General features: G+C 58.7%; 1 protein-coding gene across 5 annotated transcripts in view; it reads left to right on the forward strand.

Annotated features, from left to right (window-relative positions):
• DIDO1 (death inducer-obliterator 1) overlaps window positions 1–22,167 on the forward strand; it is a 48,876-nt gene that overhangs the window by 20,240 nt on the left and 6,469 nt on the right. For 4 of the 5 annotated variants that reach the window (XM_044262700.1, XM_044262699.1, XM_044262698.1 and 1 more), the window contains exons 6-17: window positions 359–454; window positions 1,236–1,448; window positions 2,367–2,577; window positions 11,319–11,775; window positions 11,897–12,056; window positions 12,993–13,109; window positions 13,240–13,344; window positions 13,559–13,694; window positions 14,066–14,591; window positions 15,011–15,164; window positions 15,826–15,915; window positions 16,751–16,946. In XM_044262700.1, the coding sequence (XP_044118635.1) occupies window positions 359–454; window positions 1,236–1,448; window positions 2,367–2,577; window positions 11,319–11,775; window positions 11,897–12,056; window positions 12,993–13,109; window positions 13,240–13,344; window positions 13,559–13,694; window positions 14,066–14,591; window positions 15,011–15,164; window positions 15,826–15,915; window positions 16,751–16,946 (2,461 nt within the window). The remainder of the gene's footprint in view (window positions 1–358; window positions 455–1,235; window positions 1,449–2,366; window positions 2,578–11,318; window positions 11,776–11,896; window positions 12,057–12,992; window positions 13,110–13,239; window positions 13,345–13,558; window positions 13,695–14,065; window positions 14,592–15,010; window positions 15,165–15,825; window positions 15,916–16,750; window positions 16,947–22,167) is intronic. The other variant, XM_044262702.1, reaches the window with a different exon arrangement.

A 22,167-nucleotide genomic window follows, 5' to 3' on the forward strand; every position in this document is an offset into this window, starting at 1 on the left:
CACTCAGGCACTCGCTCGTAGGGCTGTGGCTTTCCTGTGTCATCAGCTTCTGATGTCGAGGAGCACAGTCACGGGCTCACGAGAGCACGTTCCCCCAAGTCCTCGGAGGCCCTACACAGCCTTGAATCGGAGGCCTGTGCTCGGGCCTTGGGCGTGCAGCAGCTTTGAGAGCTGAGACCCTCGAGGCGGAAGCGCTGTGAGGTCTGGACCATTTAAGCAGTAGCGTGGAGATGTCCGGACACCCCGAGTGGGGATATGACGGTTATTCTTACCTCGTTTGGTCATTAAGAAAAATTCGTGGAAATGGAACAGTGGGAAAAGTCACCCCAATATCGTGTCTTTGTTTTTGATGTTTGAGGCTGCACACGCTTCGATTTATTCTTGGTCAGACTTGGATTCTGTGGAAGAAAAACCGTGTCAGAACACCAAGGTGCAGACACTAGATTCAGCTCAAGTACGTCTGAGGGCTGGGTTTGGTTCGCTAGAGCCCCCGCGCTGCGCGGCCAGGGAGCCGGCCTTAGCGGCCTTCTGCAGTGCACACTTACAGCTTCCACGGGGCACAAGCCTGGGCCTGGCCTAGCCGGTCTCTGCCCAGGGTCTGAGGTTTTCTCAGGCTCGGTGGGGCAGGGATCCAGCCCTGCAGATTCCGTTGGGTTTGTGTGTGTGAGTGCCCTGCGCCCTGTGCGGGACTCCGCAGGGCTCGGCCGCCCGTCGTCTGCCTGAGACTCCCGCTGAACGGGTGTTCCTGGGTTTGGTCCGGTCGCTTCACCCTCAGAGCCTTGCTACGAGGGCCTCCCCCCACAGCCCTCTGTTCCTTCCAAACCAGTGGTGGAGTCTTCTCTCTGCTGCAGGGCCCAGTCCCTCCTCGGACATGTTATGTTGCTGAAACAGACCCTTTCCTTCGCTGAGAACCTTCTCGTTAGCGTCCTTAGTTGCACCCGCAGAGCTCCCCGTTGGCCCTGCAACGGGACCGAGCTCTGGGGGTGAAACCCCGTGGTGTCCAAAAGTCCCAGGAGCCTGCGGGCCAGGGCAGAGCCGGGGGCCGCCTCCCAGCCCTACAGCTACCATGAGGGCCCTGCGGCGGGGCAGAGTGGGGCAGGCGCTCTGAAGAAGGGACACGTTCTTAACCGGCATGGAAGGTGCCGCTAGTGTGTCCGTTAGAAGCAGCCCCGAGGCATGACCAGGAAGTTGGGGAGCGCGGATGCCTGCTGCAGCCCCCGCCTTCTGTCCCGCAGGTAGCCGAGGCGCCCGGGGCCGCGAACTGTATCGGGCCCGGGTGCTCCAGCGCGGCGCAGCCGGACTCGGTTTACTGCAGCAGCGACTGCATTCTCAAGCACGCCGCGGCCACGATGAAATTCCTCAGTTCCGGTAAAGAACAAAAGCCGAAACCTAAAGAGAAGACCAAGACGAAGCCAGAGAAGCTCATTCTCCCCAAATGCAGTGTCCAGGTAAGCCGATGAGTCCGGCCGTTGGAGCTGTTGAGGTGGGACGTGTTGGTGCGCCGCGGGCAGCCACGCGGGTTGGCTTGCGGCGCGTGGGGCATGGCAGGCACGCACCGAGGGCCGCGGGCGCCCGCCCACTCAGCCTCCAGCCTCGCACACTTGCCCTGTCGTTACTCGGGTATCGTCTCCCCGCGCCCGTGGTGGGCGTCCTCGGCACAGACCGCAGTGAGGCAGTGCGAGAGCCGAGCCCTCCATCCGGAGCCAGCACTTGTCGGGGTCCCGGGGGTTTGCCAGGGCCTGTGTGGCACGGAGATTCGCAGGCGGCCCAGGGTGAGGAGTGGGTCTTGGGGAGTCCTGGCTTGCGGACCTGTCTCTCTGCCGTGCCGTCTGCGACTCAGGCATATAGTCACAGCTGCTTCGGGAGTCGCCCAGAGTTCTAGCCCAGGTCCGGGGGCCGCATTGCAGTCCTGTTAACACCCGTGATGAGTGAGGCCTAAGTAGTGCCGTCTGGGGAGCCCAGCCCACTGTTGGAGTGCTTGCTTGGCCTGTAGATGGTGTGGTGTGTGCGGCTGCCGGTTCTGAGTCCCTGGAGCCCAGAGCAGCGGTTGCTGCTGCGCGGAGTGCCGTGCGGACCGTGCCGAGCGCCTGGCATAGGAGGCGCGACATCGCTGGCCTCCAGTCTCCCAGTGTCCCCAAGCCTTGCCTGGCACCCAGGTCCTTGTTTGTGACCATCCCTCCACGTCGCTTGGACGTGCAAGGGTAGCCCAGCCCTGCTGGGGAGCAGATGCAGAGCCCAAGGTCGGGGTGGTGAGGGGCCTCACGTGACCCTGACCATAGAGCATATCCTGACCTTCGTTGTGGAGCGCGAGGAGCGGGGGCTCTGTTCTGACCTCCTTAATGATTGGGGTTTTGCCGGTTATCCAGGCAGGCATTAGAGTCTCTGCTGTGCACAAGAGACCGGCTCCAGACAAGAAAGAGAACACCGTGAAGAAGGCGCTGGTGGCCCCGTCAAGGAGTGAGGTCCTCGTGAAGGAAGCAGCCAGCGAAGGCACGCCGTCCTGGGCGAGTGACCACAATTACAATGCAGTAAAGCCCGAACAGACTGCTGCTCTCTGGCCGCCACTGTTGTATAAATGTATGTATCACTTAGGGGTAGCGCCTGGACCCTTCCTGGTCTTTCTGGACAGCTGTCACTCAGGCCTGTCCAGGACCAGGAGCTTTAGCCGTGTTTACTGCACCTGCAAAGATGGAAGCAGGTGCCCGAGCCCCAGGTGCTTCGAGCCCTGTGCACCCCCTCAGTGTGTCGGCCCTTCCTATGAGTACAAACCTCACAAAGATGTACAAACCTCGTGGCTAAACGTCTCACCCGGCAACCAATGTCTTTAATCTCCTTCACTTTCACTGTCAGGCTCTGGTAAGTATCGGTGTGGTCTTCAGCGAGGTCAGCTGGGTAAACGCGCTCCCGGCATCCAGACTCCGGCCGCGCAGCCCTTGCAGGCTTGTCTCGGCCCCGCGGGCTTAGGAGTCTGTCCCGCTCACCTAGTCTCCGCGCACGCGCTGCTGCTTGCGGGGATCCAGTCTGCAGATAGGGACCGCCTGACACTCGACTCAAGAGCGGTCTCCACGAGTTACATTATTTTTGATCCAACGGGAATTGGTGTGTGTGCAACTCCCTAAACACACAACACACACACATACACACACACACTCCCGTATGTACGTACGTTCAAGTTTTGAAGGCTGTTTGCCGCTGCATGTGCTCCAAGGTAAGTGAGTGTGACGTGCTGGCCCTTGGAGCCGTGCCCCCCTGAGGGAGCCCGCAGTAACCTGGACCTGACTCTGTCCCGGAGACTTGCGCTGACGGGTCGGAGCCTCCTCGCCCCCAGACTGGTCGCAGAGCTGCGTAGGGCCCTGCTCGAGATCGTGCAGCTGGCCCCTCTCTCCATTCTGGCTTCTCAGCCAAGCACCCAAACGTAAATTTTGGAAATTTAAATTGGTCCATAGGACGCGTCTTGTGCTATTACTAAGATTATTTTCACTCGGTTTTAATTTATGTCGTTTACATTTTGTGCCTTTTTTAGAAAAGTACCAAAAGGCTCGTAGCTTTAAGTTCAAGACCACGGGCGTGAGCCACACTGTCCCGCAGCCGGCCCTCCCGCAGGGCCACGCTAGAGCCGATGGGGTTGGGGAGCTGTGAGAGGGACCCCGGACCTGCGGGGGTGGGTGGGTTGGGGGGAGTCGGAGGGAGCTGTTCCATTACAGGGTGAACTGGGTACTGGATTAACAAGAGTCCCTGACACACTTCAGGCGGTTGGAGCTACCCATGCTAACCGCACATCTCAGACCTCCAGCAGAGCACCCTGACGAGTCCCGCATGCACCTCAGTCAGCACCGCGGACCAGCGAGCACGGGGAGCACTCGCTTTGGAGTCTCGTGCGTCAGTGCTCGGAGTCGGTCACAGGCACATAACAGAACGGAACAGCGGCGGGGGCTTGGGAACCGCGGAAGCCCTGGGTGGCGGGCTTCAGTACGGCTCCGTCTTTACCAGCCAGGCCTGGAAAGCTGCTGCGAGGCTCCCGGTGGGCACGGGGCGGGGGCAAACGGGGATGGCTCCTGTCCCCGGGTTCTTCCCCTCACTTGGTCTTTGAGGGGAGTGGAGGCCAGGAGGAGGCCCGCTTCTCTGCCCCCTCCCTCCTGCCTGCCCTTCCTGCTGCTCCGCTCCTCGCCGAAGCCCCAGCTGCTTCAGTAGACAAAGCTGGGACCGGTGAGCGCGGCCCTTTGAGCACACTCCTATCTCACAATTCAAGTCGGCGGATACCCAAGGTGGATAGTACGCATAAGGGACCTATCTTTTAGCTAGGTGCTTCTGATCCTTTTCTGTTAGCCCAGAATTGTCATCTTCCAGTCATGGGTAAAATACGCAACTTCAGCCTCGGTGAGTAGTGGTCGTGTCTCCGCCTCTCCCCCAGACCATCCCCTCACAGTTGGGGGGCATCAGGCAGCGTGCACACACACAGCAGAACCCTGTGTCCCCACAAGGACCCCCCAGATGCCTTTCTAGCTGGCTGCAGAGCATGTTCTGGGTTGGGGTGGCTAGATTTGGGGTACAGCTGGCACTGGGACCTTTGTTAGAAGGAAGCACTCCTACATTGGCCTGGGTACATGTTAAGTCTGCAGGTGTGTCCCCCATTCCACAGTGCCCACTGCTAAGGGAGGGACACTGCCCGGGAGGTCCCCTGGACATCCCCCCCCCCAGGCCACTGCTGCTGACCTTGGATTGTGGGGAGTGACAGCTGTCCGTGAACAGGGTGTGAGGAGATCTCCTATGGAACAGACGGGGACTGGGAAGCTCACTCTTCTCCCACGAGAGGACCCGCAGGTGCTTTGTGTCCCAGGTGACGCGGTTCACGGTCACCGCTCTCACTGGTGTCTGCACGGCTGCTCCCATGTAGCACCCACTGCCGCTTCATTGACCGCTTCCCTTCAGCAACCATGTGTCTGTTTCGATGACCTTATTTTTTTCTGCTCTTTTTCAATGTTGGGTCAACTTCCTGTTGTCAAGGCATGAAGAGAAAAAGGCTAAAAATTTTTTTCTAAAATGTCCCTGACGTATTAGCATTTGGAAGTGGAGTTCTGATGCGTGTAGGCACAATTCCTGGAATCTGGGACCCCCCTAAGTGGCTCATTAGGGGACTTAAAACACTGGGATTCTGAACAGGTCTTGACTGGAAAGTGAGATTTCTACAGTTTTGTCTAGCTTTGAGAGAAAGCAAAACCTTAACAGCCGGGACTCCCAGACTCACAAGATCTGGTAAAGCAGTCTGCCACAGGTAGAAGCCTTTCCCTGTAAGTTCGTGGGCACGCCGCTCAGATGGTGCACCTGCTTGTGGAGTGGAACAAGGAGAACGTGGATTGCCACGGGGATGACGAGGAGCGGCTGCAGAGGCGCGCTTCCGGAGTTCTGAGTGGAAACAAGTTTCCTTACAATAAATACGCAGGGGGCGCTGGGACCCGGGAGTGTCTTGTAGAAACGTACATCCTTACCTGTGAGCGGTTAGGGTTGTATCAGTTACATGAGCCATTTTCAACCTATTCCAGAATCGTCATTGGCAATAAAATATGGTCGGGGACCAGCGGACCTGGTCCATCTGAACCAAGGTCGTCATCCGTCCGCCCCCCCCCCCCCCCCCCCGTTAGAGGGAAATCCAGAACTTGTACTGAGAAAGGTGCATCTCGACACCCTTCATACTGGGTGTACACCTGGGGTTCCCTCGGCGCTCAGTGATGTTGTGGAGGTATTTCGGACTCCCCACGTCTTGTGAGCTCAGAACCAAAACCAACAAACTGGGCAACTTTTTAGAAAATCAGGTCAGGGAAAGGTTTCCCACATACATGGACTTGAACACTGGAGAGGAAACCGCCAGTAGCGCCCAGTGCTGTTTGCGTAGTTGTGGAGCAGCTGCGGGAAGTTTCCAGGAGGATTGGCTCCCTCCACCTGCCCTCCAGTGAGCTGTTCACGCGGCCTTGGGGAGCTGTGGCTCTACTGTGATGTCTAAAGACATACTGTAGGGAAGTCCCTTTGGTGGCATCTGTGTCAATGCCCCCGTAACCCCTCCAGTGTGGCACACAAGTTTTACGGGGCACTTGGATTAAGCTGTAGCATTCTTTTTTTTTTTTTTTTTTTTAAGATTTTTTATTGACAGAGATCACAAGTAGGCAGAGAGAGAGAGAGGAGGAAGCAGGCTCCCTGCTGAGCAGAGAGCCAGACGTGGGGCTCGATCCCAGGACCCTGAGATCATGACCTGAGCTGAAGGCAGAGGCTTTAACCCACTGAGCCACCCAGGTGCCCCAAGGTGTAGCATTCTTAAAGTGAAGTTGCATCCCCTTGCACATAGCTATATTATTTGCTTCTGCAAACCAAAGAAGTTTTCCTGGAATGAAGGCTGGGTCCTCTTCTAGTGCCGAGAACCTGGAGAAACTCAGAAGCACGCAAAGGTAACTGCTGCAGGGCCCCGATTCTGGTCTGCGCAGGGCCAGCAGCCTTGGGGTTTTCTGTGGAATGGGGCCCTTTGGGACAAGGGATGGGTAGAAGGGTCAGTGAGCTCTTCTAACAAGCCCTCAGCCCCCTAGGTACGTGTTGGGTGAACTAGTAGGCAGTTTGGTACAATGGTAACTGGTTAAAATTTCACCTTCTGAAAAATCTGGTCATGCCTGTTAGCCCGCCGGAGAGCTGTTGGGAAAGCAGCTCCGCTCCCAAGTGAGTCTCGGGCCCCACGTCCACTCCTGCTCCGACAGCGGGCTGCTCACCGGACCCCAGTTGTGTAGTCGAGAAGAGGGAAGGACCACCTGTTTCCCCACGTGGCCTCAGTCCCATTTTGTCTGCGTGGTTCGTGGGGAAGGACCGTCTGACTGGTGGTTCTGTAGGTTACCCCTCCAGCCTGGCTCGGGCTTCGGGCTCGTTCTCAGAACGCACAGAGTGGAGCTGTTGCACAGTGAGGAAGGGGTCTTGCTTCCGGGTCTAGACTTGGGTTTTTTGTTTTACAAGCAGAGAGTTCTGTTCCTCTCTCCACTAAGGTGCAAGTCACTCATACACTGGACATCAGGAAGAAAGAAGCCTCCTTTGTGGAGCCCAAGCCAAGATCGTGTGCCTGGGGGTCTGCATAACGATGAGGCCTGGTCTGAGGAGTGTCAGGGCATAGCTTGGGCGTTCTTGTGTGTGAATTGGGGGATTACACATGGTTTTGGATGCAGAAGCAAATTGGTACTTGACTATGCTGCCAGGAAAAAACTCACTTTAAAAATTTTAAGCAAAGGCACAAAAAGCAGGATGGTTTTCTCTTACTACTGTTCATTTGACTTTAACACCAGGAGAAATCTTGCCAATCAGAGTTGAAGTGGGAAACTTCGTTGTGCACGTGTGCCCCTGAGCTGAGCCTAGAGCTGCCGTCCCAGCCAGCAGAATGCACAGCCCAGTGCACTGGGGACCCAGCGGGAATGAGGGGGGCGCATGGAGGTGGCTGGCGGTGGGAAGCAGGAGCCAGTGGGGAGGGAACACGTGGCGTCTCAGTTGGGGTCTTTGGGGCCTCACCTGCCCCGTGGAATGCACCCATGCTTGAACCCTTGTCACGCCAGAAGCTCACTCTTTTTCTGGCTTCTACAGCCAGTTATTCGCCAGTGAGCCCACCTGAAACCAGTGGGACTTTAATCTGGGGATTTTTAGGGTAGACTAGTAATAGTTGGGGCAGGACCAGAGCGCAAACGGTTTAAAGCAACTCGCCGCTACTCTGAGGGTTTCCCACCGGCCCCTGTGGAGGGTCGTCCCTGGAGGTGGGTGTCTGGGGCTGCTGGGCTGTGCCAGCCGGAGCCCCCCCGGGCAGTCTCCTCTGGTGGAGACCTGTGCTCCCGGCTCCGCGGAGGCCCACCAGTGCCACCCAGTGGCCAGCGATGCCGCCGCGTCCCTGCCGCCTGGCACTGGGACAGGGCCCCAGTCTTGGGCTGGTTGGGAAGTTGGCTGGTTAGAGTGTCTACAGGCAAACCCGCTGTGCTCAGCTAGGCTGCACCCAGAAGAGCTCGTCTCCATTACAGACGAGTGGCCAGAACCAGCGCAGTCCGCTCCATCTGGGACAATGGCCCGACCCATAGGGGCCGCTCTCCTGTAGCTGCTGAGGTCCTGCCTGTGCCGGTGCTGTGGCAACACTGCCCTTCCCCACAAGCAGGCCCAGAGCGTGGGGCTACCGGAAGCTCTGCTGCCAGGGTGACCGGCTTGGACGCTCCCTGCGGGCTGCCTTCCACACACACAGCAGCTTCCGGGGGGATTCGGGCCCCTCCTCTCTGCTGACCCGAGGGTTCCACACTGCTTGGGGGCATCAGCTGTCCCCTGGAGGCACTCTTGTCTGCTTTTTTAGACAAGACTTTTCTAGTTGGTTACACGATTATTTCTTGTCCTATAAATTAATCTGTGGTCTACTATGTTAAGTGAATTAAGGTGAAGAATTTTGCGAACTCGATTTCAGCTCTACGCAAAGATACTCGTGTGTCCTCACCGTGCGGACACTGCAGCTGCGTCCGCGGCACTTGCTGGATTGGGCCTTTGGCACGTTTGAAACATTTCAGGGTAGGAGAGGTCACGTCCAGCTTGCTGGCGGAGCCCCTCAGCGTCAGGATGTTGCACTAATAATTTGCTTACTTGCCTAATTGTACCTGTTGGTACACTTCCCAGAGCACAGGTAGGGGATAGCAGAAGTTGGCTGTGACGGGTAACAGTGGTCTGTGAAACAGCGATGTGACGGCTGAGGAGAGTCCTCATGTGTTTGAAAGATGGGGCTTATTTACCGTTGACCCGTTTGTGGACAAGAGGTCACTTCAATGTCATATGGGGACTGTCCTAAAAATAGTCTTGAGCTGGCTTTTTGCAGAGTATGTAGGGAAATGCTGGTTAGACCACCGGCAGTTCTGGCCAGGACACCTTGCAGTGTGTTTTTAAAAGTTAACTTTTCCGTCTGAAGCACCTTAAGCTGTCATGGACACAAGTGTTCTGGATGTGACCACCTCTGCTGGGGTTTCTGGACGTGCCCTAGGCCGGCTTTTTAAGTGTGCTCTTGAAGCACCCCTGGCAGAGATGGGCTTTGGGAAGGGCGGGGACCGAATGGTTCTGGGCCTTGCTTTTCCCAGTAGCTGCTCCTTCGTTCACAGCTGCTGGCAGGCGGCTGTCTCCCTCTGCTCGAGGTCTGTGTGCTGTGGGCCTTGCCACCTGGGCCCCTTGTCCGGGCTGTGCCACCGTTCCCTTCCCCTGGCTTCCAGCAAGCAAAGGGATCTCCATCCATTTGATTTAACCCCCAAACCAGCAGTCCCCCGGGCAAAGTGGACCTTCTAGCCAATCTGAGCTGGTGGAAGTTGGCTTCTAGGTGTTGGATACAGTACTGTCCACGGCCTGCACACCGGATGTGATGAGGTGCTCCAGGGGGGACCTGCTGACCGCCGTCCCTGCCCAGCGCCTGTTGTCTTTTTTGTGAGACGATTCTTGGTCCGTTGTATGCTTTCTTGCAAGCTCCTGTCCCCAGGGCACAAGGCCTTTAGAGGTGTGGCTACTGAAGACCTGGCAGTGGGGGGCAGCGCAGAGCTGCCGGCCGGGCCACGCTGAGCAGGGTTAGGCATGAGGCCCGAAGCTGAGGGCGCTGTGAGCGGAAGGTGTAGGATTTGAAGTCAGAAGTGATGCCTGGTGGCAGAGGACTTGGAACACTGCCCCAGGTGTGGCCCCTGTAGTGGTGCTGCTGTTCCTCCTGAAAGTGAGGGAACTTGAGGTGCCGGGGCTCTTCGCTCCCACTGCAGCACTGGCCTCGCCGGCTGCTCGGGGAAGGAGGACCTTGAGAGCAGGGTCTCTGGCCCTCTGCCACGATGGCCGGGAACCCACGGCAGCCTCCGGAGCGCTCTTTGTTGGGTCAGGCTCCTCTGTGAGTAGGATCACCTCTTTTCCCTCGGATTTGATACGTCTCTCCCTTGTTCATTAGAACAGTGACCGGTGATGGACTTTTTTCCCGGGGTCAAAGCGAAGGCTCGCTGGACTGTGGGACGAAGCCCCTGGTTTGGTGCCAGGAGGCCCCCTGCTGCGCATGAAGTTCAGGAGAAGCCTGTGCCGGGGGTGGGGGGTTGTCCCCGGGTCCCTTCGGGGACTTGACTGCTGCCCTAGAGCACATCCCCATGTGGCGTCCTGGCCCGCTTGCTGGACCCACTTCTCTGGCCATTCGGCTCCTCCAGATCCGTCCCTCTGGTGTGCGGAGCAGCGGCCGTATGTGTGGCCTTGCCGCACACCCTGCGGCCCTGGCCCCCTGACCCGCTGTGTCCCTGGAGGCCTGGCCAGCCCCAAGACCAGCAGCCGCAGCCCTGGCCCAGAACTGTCTTGTTGCTCCCCGGAGACCTTGATTGTGATGGTCTGGTACGGTGTGGATGTGATCAGTCCTTCGGGTCTCCTCTCTTGCAGCAGAGAAAAAGTGCCAGCAGCGTAGGCTTTTGTGCAGTTTGAGGAGTTTGGCTTTGTAGCTTTCAACGGCAATCTTGCTTAGACCAAAAGCACTAATTTACTGTCTTGCCCAAAGTGAGGTCCGAGCAGAGGGCTTGGGGACGCCGGTCACACGGCCTTCTCTGTTTGCATGTCAGGTGGCTGACCGTCCCCGTGCCACAAACCCCCGTCCACTTTCCCTCTTTATCCGTGTCGTTTCCACTTGACTTTGATCCAGAGTGGTGAGCTCCTGCGTGCGGTCCCCCTCCTGAGGCCCCGAGAGTGGGCAGAGGGACAGGTGGACGTGTGATAAAGGGGAATGTATCTGACCTGTCCTGAGATTTCCTAAATTCACGTTTACAAAGACTTGACACTTGAACTTTTTTTTTTTTTTAAGATTTTATTTATTTATTTGACAGAGATCACAAGTAGACAAAGAAGCAGGCAGAGAGAGAGGAGGAAGCAGGCTCCCCGCTGAGCAGAGAGCCCGATGTGGGGCTCGATCCCAGGCCCCCCGGGTCATGACCTGAGCCGAAAGCAGAGGCTTAACCCACTGAGCCCCCCACGCGCCCCGACACTTGAACTCTTAACGAAAGTGATCTTCTGCACCTTTTTATTAACGCACAGTTTGCCTTTCAGCTTTTATGCTGTGTTCAAGATTTAAATTAAGCCTGTGGTAACTAGGGTTTGTTGCTGAAGTGCAAGGTTTAATGTCCTAACACGTAGCAAAGCATATTTTTCTGAAATAAGGTGCGGTCACGGTCATGCATATTGTTCGCAGCCTTTCCCTGTGACGTTCTGTACTGGATGTCCGAGTTCGCGATCTGAGTTGGTCTCTCGTGGCAGCGTGGCCTCGCTAAGTGTGTGTGCATCTCTTGCAGCCGCGAAGGAGGACAGGCGGGCAGAGGAGAGGACCGTGGCACCCAAGAGAGTGGCTCCTGTGGGCCCCTCGGCAGGCGGCAGACAACCTGCACCCCGAAATCTCCTTCCAAAGAAGTCTCCGCCCTTCGCAAACGCAGCAGCAGCCAAAGTGGCCATCAAAAAGTCACCCTCGGGTTTCAAGGGCCCTGGTCCCAAGCGGCCCTGGCTCTCAACCACGCCCTCCAGCGGCGCTCCCCCTGCCAAGCAGGCAGCCCTGGCACCTGGGGCTGCTGCTTCCAAAAAACTCCCCAGCTCAGCCACGTTGGTGGGGGCCGTCAGGAAGCCGGGGACCGTTTCTGTGCCCTTGGCATCTCAAGCCCCAGGACGCCTGGGAACCTCGAACCCTGCCCTGTCGCAGCCAAATTCACAAATCCGGCAAAATATCAGACGCTCCTTGAAGGAGATTTTATGGAAAAGGTGGGTGCTTCTCCTTGAATTCTCACTGTTAGAGCAGCGGGGTGCGGTCACATGGTGACTGCCACACTTCGGGGACCGTGGGGGCACAGTGGCCCATGCGGGCTGGTCTTGTTCCTTCTAGAGTCAACGACAGTGACGACTTAGTCATGACGGAAAGTGAAGTTGGGAAGATTGCCCTGCACATCGAGAAGGAGATGTTTAACCTGTTTCAGGTTACCGACAACCGCTACAAGAGCAGATACCGCAGCATCATGTTCAACCTCAAGGACCCCAAAAACCAGGTGTGTGCAGGCAGCCCCGTGTGGGGCCTGCCGGCCGCTGGGTTCTCCGGCCGCAGCTCGCGGCGTTCCCCTGGACACAGCATCTGGAAGCTCTTGTCCTGCCGCATGAGCCACAAGGCCGCCGCCGCACCTTTCCTGGGCTGGGGGTGCGGGTTCACACGCGCTCGGGCCATGCCTGGTCTCACCAGCCGCTTCTCTTCTCAGCGTGACTGTGAAGTTAGGTTCCTACCGTTTCATTGGCTCCCGAGTAACATTCATGGGCTTAGTCTCAAGTGTAGGAGTGTCTCGGTACTTGGGCTCCAGACAGCCTTTTGCATCTTAATACCATCCCCTCGGCTGAGTGAGCCGGCCGGTCTGGCCTTGTTAGAGCAGCGGTCGGTGCTCCTGATCGCACCCTGCGGTGCTCCCGCGTGGGCAGGGGCTGTGCTCACGTGGGGTGGGAGCCGAGTCTTCCTAGCAGCTGTGGGTGGGCAGTGCTCTCCTGCTGCGGTTGAGACGGGAGTTCCTGGGAAGGCCTTAGCCACGTGCCCGGTGGGTTCCTCCCGCCGCCCAGGGCTGGCATCTTCAGGTCTCCCAACGGCCGCTCCACCTGCTACATGTGCTCAGGAGCGGAGTCTGACTTCCCGGCCCCCGTAGTAACCTCGCAGCAGAAGTGATTTCTTGCTGCCTTTATCCCGACCCACCTTTTTGAGTGGGTTTTGTTCTCAGGTCTTTTTAGCAGGGTCGGTGGTGTCCACAGGTGCAGCTAGCTGACTCGCGCCGGTGGTGTCTGGCCTCTGCGGGGCTCAGTCCTGTGCTTCAGGCCTCTGTCCTGCTGCCATCAGGCCTCCGGCAGAGGCTGCTTTTGCTGCTGTGTCTTTCTTGCAGTCTCTCTGGTGTTTTCGAAACAGACACCGGCATGTTTTGAACGAGTGAACGAGACGTGTTCGTTTACAGGGACTCTTCCACCGCGTTCTGCGGGAGGAGATCTCTTCGGCCAAACTGGTGAGAATGAAGCCGGAGGAGCTGGCGTCTAAGGAGCTTTCCACGTGGAGGGAGCGGCCGGCCAAGCCCGTGAGTGCTGGGAGGGGCCCGGGGTGCTCGGTGCCAGGCCTCCCTGGGTCCCCAGGGCTTCGGTTGATGGGTGAGGCACGAGTGAGGCCTCCTGAGCGAGCTTTCAGGCCCCGTGTCCTCCTCACGTCAGGTGCTGGAGTCCAGAAATAAGCTGCCCAGCGAGAGTAAGAAGACCGCCGTGAAGCAGGAGTCTGTGCCCGACATGGAGGACTCTCCACCCGTGTCCGACTCGGATGTAAGCCTTGGGGACTCGGGATGGACCAAGAACAGAGTCAGAGTGACCTGCTCCCAGTGTGCTCAGGTCTCCCAGGTTACCGGGCAGGACCCTGAGCTGCTAACGAGCACCGCGTGCAGCGGCCCTCCCCTCGCTTTCGGGCCGTTTCTCTGCTGCTGCCCTGGAGGCACAGGGAAGCGTGACCTGCTCAGCTGTCCCCCCTCTTCCCCTGCAGGAGCAGCAGGAGTCCGTGAGGGCCGTGCCAGACCAGAGCGCTGCTCCCCTGCTGGATGTCTTCAGCAGCATGCTGAAGGACACCACGGGCCAGCACCGGGCTCATCTGTTCGATCTCAACTGTAAGATCTGCACAGGTGCGTGCCGCCGGGGCTTCGCCTCCTTTGGCTCACGTCGGTGATCCTGACTGGATCGTATTCCCGAAGTGTAGGGAGTTCGCCTCTGCGGTGTTGCTTTCAGGGGCGCCTGGGGGGCTCCGCCAGCGAGGCGTCTGTCTTCAGCTTGGGTCATGATCCGGGGGCTTGCCGTCGCGCCCCGTGGCGGGCTCCCTGCGCAGCAGGGGATCTGCCGCTCCCCCTTCTTGTGCTCGCCTCTGGCTCGTGCTTGCAATCTCGAGTAACCCCTCACGATGTTGGGCTTTTTTACTCGCACAAGGAGTTATCTGCTCGGGGGCGGCTGCGCTGTTGAATGCGGGATCTCTCAGGAGGGTCTTCCTCACGTTCTCCAGGTCAGGTTCCCTCGTCGGAAGATGAGCCGGCTCCAAAGAAACAGAAGTTGTCAGCTTCCAAGAAGGAGGAGCCGAAGCCCCAGTACGAGCCTCCGCCCTCTGAGCCTGTCCTTGGCTCCGCTAATGAAGCGATGCCAGAAACTCTGCCCGAAAGTGCCTCCGAGCCAGACCTGGATGGCGCCGCTCACACGCACTTGGAGAGGAAGTACTTCCCCGTGCCGCCAGGAGACAGCCGCCCAGAGCCCTCCGCCCTAGAAGGTCCCTCCTGTCCGGCCACCTGCGGGGGCTCAGTGCTCACCACGGTCACGGTGTCTGGCCGAGACCCCAGGACTGCATCCAGCGGATCCTGTACAGTCACGGCCCCTGCAGCAGCCCGCCCCGATGGTGCCCACCCAGCAGAACCCCGACAAGACGTCCTGAAGCCTGCTGTGACCTCAGTGACGGTGCCCAAGTCCATACTAGCGAAGCCATCCTCGTCCCCTGAACCCAGATACCTCCTGCCGGTGCCACCGGCCCCACGTGTCAGGTGCGTCCCATACGCGGAGTGGGAGCAAGCCATGAGTTTCATTTCCTGTGGATTAACAGAAGAGGGGCGTGGGGGTGAGCCCGTGGTTGAGCTCCCACCCCCTCGGGACACACTTCACTCTGGCAGTTTGCACGGGCATGAGAAGGCCTGGTTTTAGCACGCCTGGCCCTTCCTTTAAGCACACAGGTCTTAGAAACCGAGGCGACCCCACGGCCGTTCAGGTCTGTGGCGCGTTCCATCCGCCCTGTCGAGAGCAGCACGTCTGCGGCGCCGTGCTGAAAGTCGCCAGTTGGAAAAGCCCGAGCGCAGGCTCGAGGGGGTTCACTGTTGCCCTTACAATTCCGTAAAGTCTCCATATTTTGGAGATGGTTCGAGCACAGAAGAAAGATTGATCTGTTTTCTGTGGTTTTGTTTTACAGTCTCTCCGAGTCCAGGTCCCCTCCAGAAGGAGATACAACCCTCTTCTTGTCTCGACTCAGCACCATTTGGAAAGGATTTATTAACATGCAGAGTGTAGCAAAATTTGTCACTAAGGCGTATCCCGTGTCGGGGTGCTGCGACTATCTCAGTGAGGTCAGAACCGAGCGTGAGCGCCCACTCGCTGTCCCACCCCGGGCCGGGGTCAGGTGGGGGCTGCCCTCCCCGCAGAGGGCCCGCGGCGTGAGCCCTGGGGAGGCGCGGCAGAGCCTGCTGTCCTGAGTCAGCACGGTCAGTCATTTGCACAGGGGTAGACGTTCGAGTGAAGACTGTCGCACCGTTTATGACAAAGCTGGGGTCGCTCTCCTCCCGCTTCTGTTCAGCGAGGGCGTGGCGCCCGTGTGTGCGCGCGTTCCCGGCTGACGGCGTGGCGAGGCGCGCGGGGCTGTCGGGGTCTGGGTGTGTGCAGGCAGGCGCTCTGCTTTCCCCGAATCCGTGTGCACAGCACTAGCGTTTACAACCTTAGCGAGCAGAAGCCATGCACTTGTGGATCATGTCTGAGTCCTTGCTGTGCGTCCACGTTCACAACCGATAACCTAGAAATGTTCTGCAGAACGGTCCCCCGTTCGCAGAAGGCCGTCGGGCTGCACTCCTGCCGGGGGGGCCCGAATCCCGGGTACTGACCGGGCGCCGTGTAGCGCTAGTGTTAGCCGTGTTCGGTGGAGGAGTTGCGGTCTGCTGGAATCTCGGGTAGTTTGGTGCCTTGAAATGACTCCATCCTTTTACTGGTCACTTACCCAAAGTCCGTTTTGTCTAGGACCTGCCGGACACGATTCACATTGGCGGAAGGATCACACCCAGAACAGTTTGGGATTATGTCGGCAAACTCAAGTCTTCTGTATCTAAGGTACTTGCTGTAGTCTAATCTCTGCACCCGTGGAGGAAGGCGTCTGTGTAAATGCAGCTCCTCCTTCCCCTGTCCATCTTGATGGGTTGGTGCCTGCAACGTCTGCTTATAAGTTGTTAAATATCGCCAGGTAAATGTTTAAAATTCCATCTGCAGTGGGACGGTTGTGTGGGTGACCGGTGGCAGCAGGTGTCTTACAGTTCATGTTAATGGGCGTGTGGCTCACGGTGAGTGGGTCACACAGGCACTGTGTCTTCCCATTGTTCCTGTGACTGAGGGAGCCGGCAGGTGCTGGAAGGGCGGGTCCCAGGAGGCCCTGGCCCTGGGCGAGCTGGGGGCCATGAGCCCCTGAGACGCAGCCACAGCAGAGCGTGCATGCGTGGGGAAGGGCTGCGGTTTTCCTCAGGCACACGCGGGGCTTGGACCCTTTAGTCTCGTTCAGCTTTCCTGTTGTGGAGCCGCTCTGGGCTCGTGTGTAGATCCCACAGCCGGGCGATCAGGAGCGGCGTCCTCACCCTCCGTGCCAGAGGCTGCTCTGGGCTAGCACCGCAGTGGAGGACGGGGCTGTCTGGGGGACAGTGGGGCTAGGAGTAGAGGCAGTCTTCCGGAGATTCCCACCAAAATCGGGCTGAGTCCAGCAGCCCGATGCCGGGGTCCCCGCCATCCCTCCCACTCCGTCATCCTGGCGTGCTGGACAGCAGGACTGTGGGGAGTGGGCCGAGAAGTGCTCGTCTCTCTCATTTCAGGTGGCCTGTGAGGTTTCGATGGAAGGGGAGCGGTGCCTTCCCCACGAAGCCACAGGCCAACGTGCGCTCGTCCTGTGTTTATGCTGCAGGAGCTGTGTCTCATCCGCTTCCACCCGGCGACTGAGGAGGAAGAGGTGGCCTATATCTCTCTCTACTCCTATTTTAGCAGCCGTGGCCGCTTCGGCGTTGTAGCTAATAACAGCAGGCACGTCAAGGACCTCTACCTGATCCCACTGAGTGCCAAGGACCCCGTTCCGTCCAAGCTCTTGCCCTTCGAGGGCCCAGGTAAGCACCAACTCTCTGAGGGGTGACTCGGCACACCTGACTCCCCACGACCCTTTCTCCCAACACCATGTCCCGCCAGACTTGTCATGCACAGATCTGCTGCCTCGCCCAAGCCGGGGCTTTCTAGCCACAGGAGCAAGGCCTGTGGATGGAGTTGCATCTAGCTGTAGACCTCGGCTTCTGGGGCACCAGAGGGTGGCCCTAGAAATACCCTTACCGTTGGCATGAATTGTCTTAGGAAAGGGGACAGGAAGAGCGGAAAACCCACAGCGTCCAGCCAGCCAATCACGGCCTTGGGTCAGTGGAGGCCGGAAAAGGGCCAGAGAGGAAGGTCATCCTCACAGTGGGCTTGGGGGGTCACCTGTGCTTGCCATGGAGCTCGGGGCTGAGCCTTCACCAGGCCAGAGAGACAGGAAAGCTAGCCCATGTGTTTTCATTCTTTAGAACGTGGTGGTTTCCGAAGATCACGTACAGATTAGCTCTTTAACAAAAACAAAGCCCTCAGGCTTGTTGAGGGGTTGAGGGGGACTCCGGGGGGACATGGTCTGTGGGAGGCCGACTCCTATTGAGCCGGAGAGGTCCACGTGGCTGAGTTGCGCAGTGGGTCGAAGATGCCGCGTTGAAGTGCCTCCTCGGCCACGAAGTCCCCAGAGGATGGAGCCCACAGGAGAGACGCCACGTCTGACACATGGTGAACGCTCTCGGAGAGCTTGGGTATAGAGCCGCGGCTGGACCCTAGGCCCTTGGTGGCACTGCGTAGACCTGGCACCTCTGGGTCCCTGTCACCGGTCCCGGCAAGCATTCCTGCCGCAGCCACATGCTGTACTTTCCGCCCCTGAGCTGTAGCTTGGCCCAGCAGGGCTGTGGGGCCGGAGCGCGCCCCCCGCGGGCACATCCCAGGTCCTGACCGGGGCACATTCACGCTTGAGCTGTGCTCGGCTGGTCCCTGTTTGCCACAGGTGGGCCCGCCGTGGTGAGGGCTGCGGTCGGGGTCAGCTGCTGGGTGTTACCTTCGTGCTGGAGACACTTAAAAGCCAAGGACTCGAGGGGGTCTCTTGCCAGCCCTCGCGGTGAAGAGGCGCCCCTAGTTGGTGGCGGAAGGCCCTCCTCGGAGGTTCTCGGTGAGCAGCCCTGGGAAGTGTGCGGGCCGCTCCCTGGATGACCGTCCTGAGGCCTGAGGTCGAAGATGAAGAAGCCGGCCTCTCGGGCCCTGGAGGAGCCTCCAGTCGGTCACCAGCACAGAAGCTCACGTGCACGCTGTAGCGTAAGCGCAAGCGCAGGGTCCCCTGGTGGCAGTTGCGGATGACTGTCGCAGCCCCCCTAGAGCCGGGCTCGGGCTCGTCCCGCTGTCTCGGCAGCAGAGTCCGCAGCGGCTGAGCTGCCCGGGGAGCAGGGTGGAGGCCGGCATGGAGGCCCCGCCTGGGCAGGGCTGCCAGGAGCTGGGCTTGGTGCGGAGGCAGGTGCGGGCTCCCCACAGTGGACAGGTGAGGAGACCCTCCAGCAGAGCCACGCTAGGGGCAGCCCAGCCAGCAGAGGGTCGGGGGTTGCATGGGACGCCTCCAGGGTGACATGGGGGGTGGGGAGGCACCGGCCTGGTCTGCGGAGCACGATGGGCTCCGGGCACCCGGACGCGCTCGGTGACGGCCACCTGCACTCCTGAAGCTCCCACGCCACCTGACGGGGCACCGGACGACCACAGACTTCTGTCCGCAGTAAATACAAGACCGGGCGGGGGGGGCCTGCGAAACAGTGATGAGTGAGGTTCTGCGTATAAGCTTTTAAAGACTTTTTCTAGTCTAAGGGCTTTCTAAATGTAACTCCATTTAGCATATATTTTTTTTGTTTTCCTGATACCGTTATTACCATTAGTCCCTGTGTGTATCTTACACAGTTCCCCAGCCAAACAGCCTGGAGCCCCGGCCAGGTTCTCGGCCTGACCTGCTTCACATACCCACAGCGTGACTTGGTGCTCTCTAGGTCCAAGTGTTCGTGTGTCCTGGTTTCGTGGTGTGTGTGTGTGTGCGTGTAGGAAGGCTGGGCATGGGCATGTTTCTCCCGTCACGGAGGTCCCTGTCCTCACGGAGCTGGTCTCTGCCTGGCATCCCTTGAAAGCACAGGCCTGGTCCGGGATGGGGGTGGCGTCCCTCAGCAGAGCGGCCAGTGGACTGGAGCAGGCGCCGTCCAGCGAGCACCGCCCACAGCCTGGCGGGGGCACCTCTGACTCCCCCCGCAGCCCCTTCTCCCAGGGGTGGCCCGTGCTACCCACAGCTGGCTCACCCAGTAACCAGTTGTGCCCAGGTCTGCACCTCCCCTGTCTGCCCCGCTCCATATTTGTGCACACGCACGGAGCACAGGCCTCAGTGGACACGGGGCTCTGGCTCCGGCGAGCGTCCCGTCTGGGTGGGCGGCCTGCTGTGTCGGCAGGTTGAGGTTAGGGTGGGGGCGAGCGTGTTGCAACAGGGCACGCCCGGCCCTCCCTGAAGCTCCGCTGGCGGAGGGTCCCTCCATCCCTAGAGACAAGCTGCAGGGACCCTCGCTTCCTGGACTCGGGCCCCGTAGATGTCCACGTGGGATTCTCCCCCAAACTCCTGCTCTCCATGCTTGAGAAGCAGGACACAGAAGGGGCCTAACCTGGGGACTCATGTGCACTTGCCCCTCGGCCAGCGCCGCGTCCTTCCCCAAGTCACGCTTCCGACGGTAAACCCAGAGCGCGTGTCCACACGTGGCCGCTCCTCGGCCCACACACCAGGTGTCCACATAGCGTGTCAGAACAACCCAGAGCACGCTCCGCTTCTCTAAGGACGTTTCTGTCCATGCGTATACATAGCATCTGTCCTCTAGAAATACCAGGCTGTCCTGTTCTGTATCACAAGTCATTCTTAATAACCGGACGGCCCAGTTCAGAAGACACCTGGAAAGCCCGAGTTTCTGATCCAGCTGACGGTGGACGTTCATCTTACTGTCCCGTCGCCCCGACAGGCTGAACCACGGGACTCGGGAGTGCGCAGGCCCCGGCCCCGAGCGCCTGTTGATGGTGTTAGGCTTCTAGGAGCGTGTGCCGGGGGGCTGGGGGCCAGGAGCTTAGTGCAGAGGGCGGGTTTCCTGGAAGCCTGGAAACCCACGGTGCCGTCTCTCCATTCCCGTCTACCTGCTTTCTAAACTAGCTGGAAACTTCAGTGAGGTGCATTGTCCTCAGGTAAGCGCCCCTCAGTTCTCTTGCGCGCGTGTGAAGGAATCCGGGGCTGTGCACACGTCCTCACGGTCAAGCACGGCGTTGAATTCAATGTACCGCTCTTTCTCCTTCAAAATCAATAAAAGTATTTCCTGGAAACCGGTCACTGTTTGTTTGAATTTGAACTGGTAGCTTCAGTTCCTGTCCCAGGCCCACAGGGGTGCAGGACGGAAGTCTCCATCCTCCTGTTGTAAGCCGGCACGACCCGCTCTGGGCGCACAGCCCGGACGAAGACGCACAGCCTTCCCCTTTGACCCGAAACGTGCACTGAGCCCAGTGGCTCTTTCCGGGTCTTAGGGATTCAAAATTGGAAAGAGAAGAGTGCGTGCGTGTGTGTGCGCGTGTGTGTGTAGTGGTCGCGGTGGAGGGTCGGGGAGGTGTATGGTGTCTCCCGTGTATTTGCCACGTCTCTTCCTAGGCAAGTCCTGCAGAATTAGGGTCTCTAACTCCCACACACTCTCTATTGAGCAGGAGTGAGAGGTTTGTTCTGATGGATTCAGACTAGAAGAGTTTTCATTTTAAAAAATGAGCAGAGTACCCGATAGCTTTGGGGGTAAGGAGTCCGCTTGCGGGTGGTTTCAAGCAGTTTTGTCCCGTGCTGTGTCGGGCTGGAGGTATGTACAGGGCTGTACTTCCCGCCCCTTCACCTTCCCTGGCCTCTCTGTTGCTCAGCACGCAGGAGCCCCAGCCCTGGTCTGCGTCTCGTGTCGGGAAGTCCGTGGACACATGACTGTGCAGATGTCCCCATCCCCAGTCCGTGGGTCTGCCCACTTTTTCTGTACGGGTCTCATTCTAGCCGTGGCCACTGAGGCTAAAGAATGCCTCTACCACAGAGAAAATTCAGGAATGCCTCCGTACAGCTAAGGAGGCTTGTGCGACACGTGCAGTGCCCCCTGAAGACTTTCTTGCTCCGGCATTTTGGAGCAGGTGGGTGCAGACACCCTTGTGCCCAGTGATCGCTCCTCTGGAAATGGAGGACGGCCCGCTCCGCTCAGCCCGCGTGGCAACCTCTCACCTAGTAGCTTGTTTCCATCGGCTTTAGGAATCACAACCCTAACCACCCTCAAAAGGGCAGTGGGTAAGCAAGCATCTCTGCTTCTAGGAATGGACAAAGGGAGGAATTTTGCAAAAGCAGAGAAGCAGCTCCGTGCCCTGGGCTGGAGCCCTTGGTCTGCACACTGCAGCCAGTGTGGTCGCCGCCGTCACTGCAGCTTCTCGGATACCCTCTCCTCTCCAGGGGAGCTGGGCAGTGGGCAGGCCTGCAGAGGGCCCTGGCTGCGCGGGGGACGTTCTGGAGGAGAGCCAGATCTCGACTGCCTCCCCAGGGGCAGGCACCCAATTGTCCTTGCCACAGTCACCCTACCTGCCGCCTGCCCTGTGGCAGTAGGGAGCATGGCCAAGTCTGGGGGACACCCTCAGCTCAGTAAAGATGGACCCTAAGGCCCAAGACAGACGAGTGAATTCTGCTGCGTATTTCACGGATGTCCGTTGCTGCCAGCGTGCTAGTTACTCTCCCGATAGTCAGGCACTCAAGTCCGTTGATAAGATCCCACTGCTCAAAACACACATGTATTTTGTGACCACCCAGTCTGAATTTTAAATACTTGGCAAAATTCACAGCTAACACCGATATAGTCGGAGCTTCTCACAGATTGCTTACGGGTCACTTAGATTTGTGCCGAGGAGGTAGTCGAGGGTTGAAAGCTACTTAGTTAGCTGCCTGTGTCCGGAGAGCTCACTGTTCTCAAAACCAATGTAAATGCTGAGTAATTTAAGCACCATCGTGGCTGTGATGAATAGGACAGCCAAGGTTGGAATCTACAGAGCGTGGCCGAGGTTAGGGTGTAGCGGTGGTTTTCTCCCGCCCGCAGTGAGACCGTCGGGGGTTTGGGATGGAAGGGCACACTGCACCAGAACCGCACGCCAGGTCTCCCTGGCTTTAACACAATGACTTCCCTGTCACGCACAGCTCACTGACCTGAGACTTGA

This window comes from Neovison vison, chromosome 8, assembly GCF_020171115.1.
Source record: "Neovison vison isolate M4711 chromosome 8, ASM_NN_V1, whole genome shotgun sequence".
NCBI classification, from domain to species: domain Eukaryota; kingdom Metazoa; phylum Chordata; class Mammalia; order Carnivora; family Mustelidae; genus Neogale; species Neogale vison.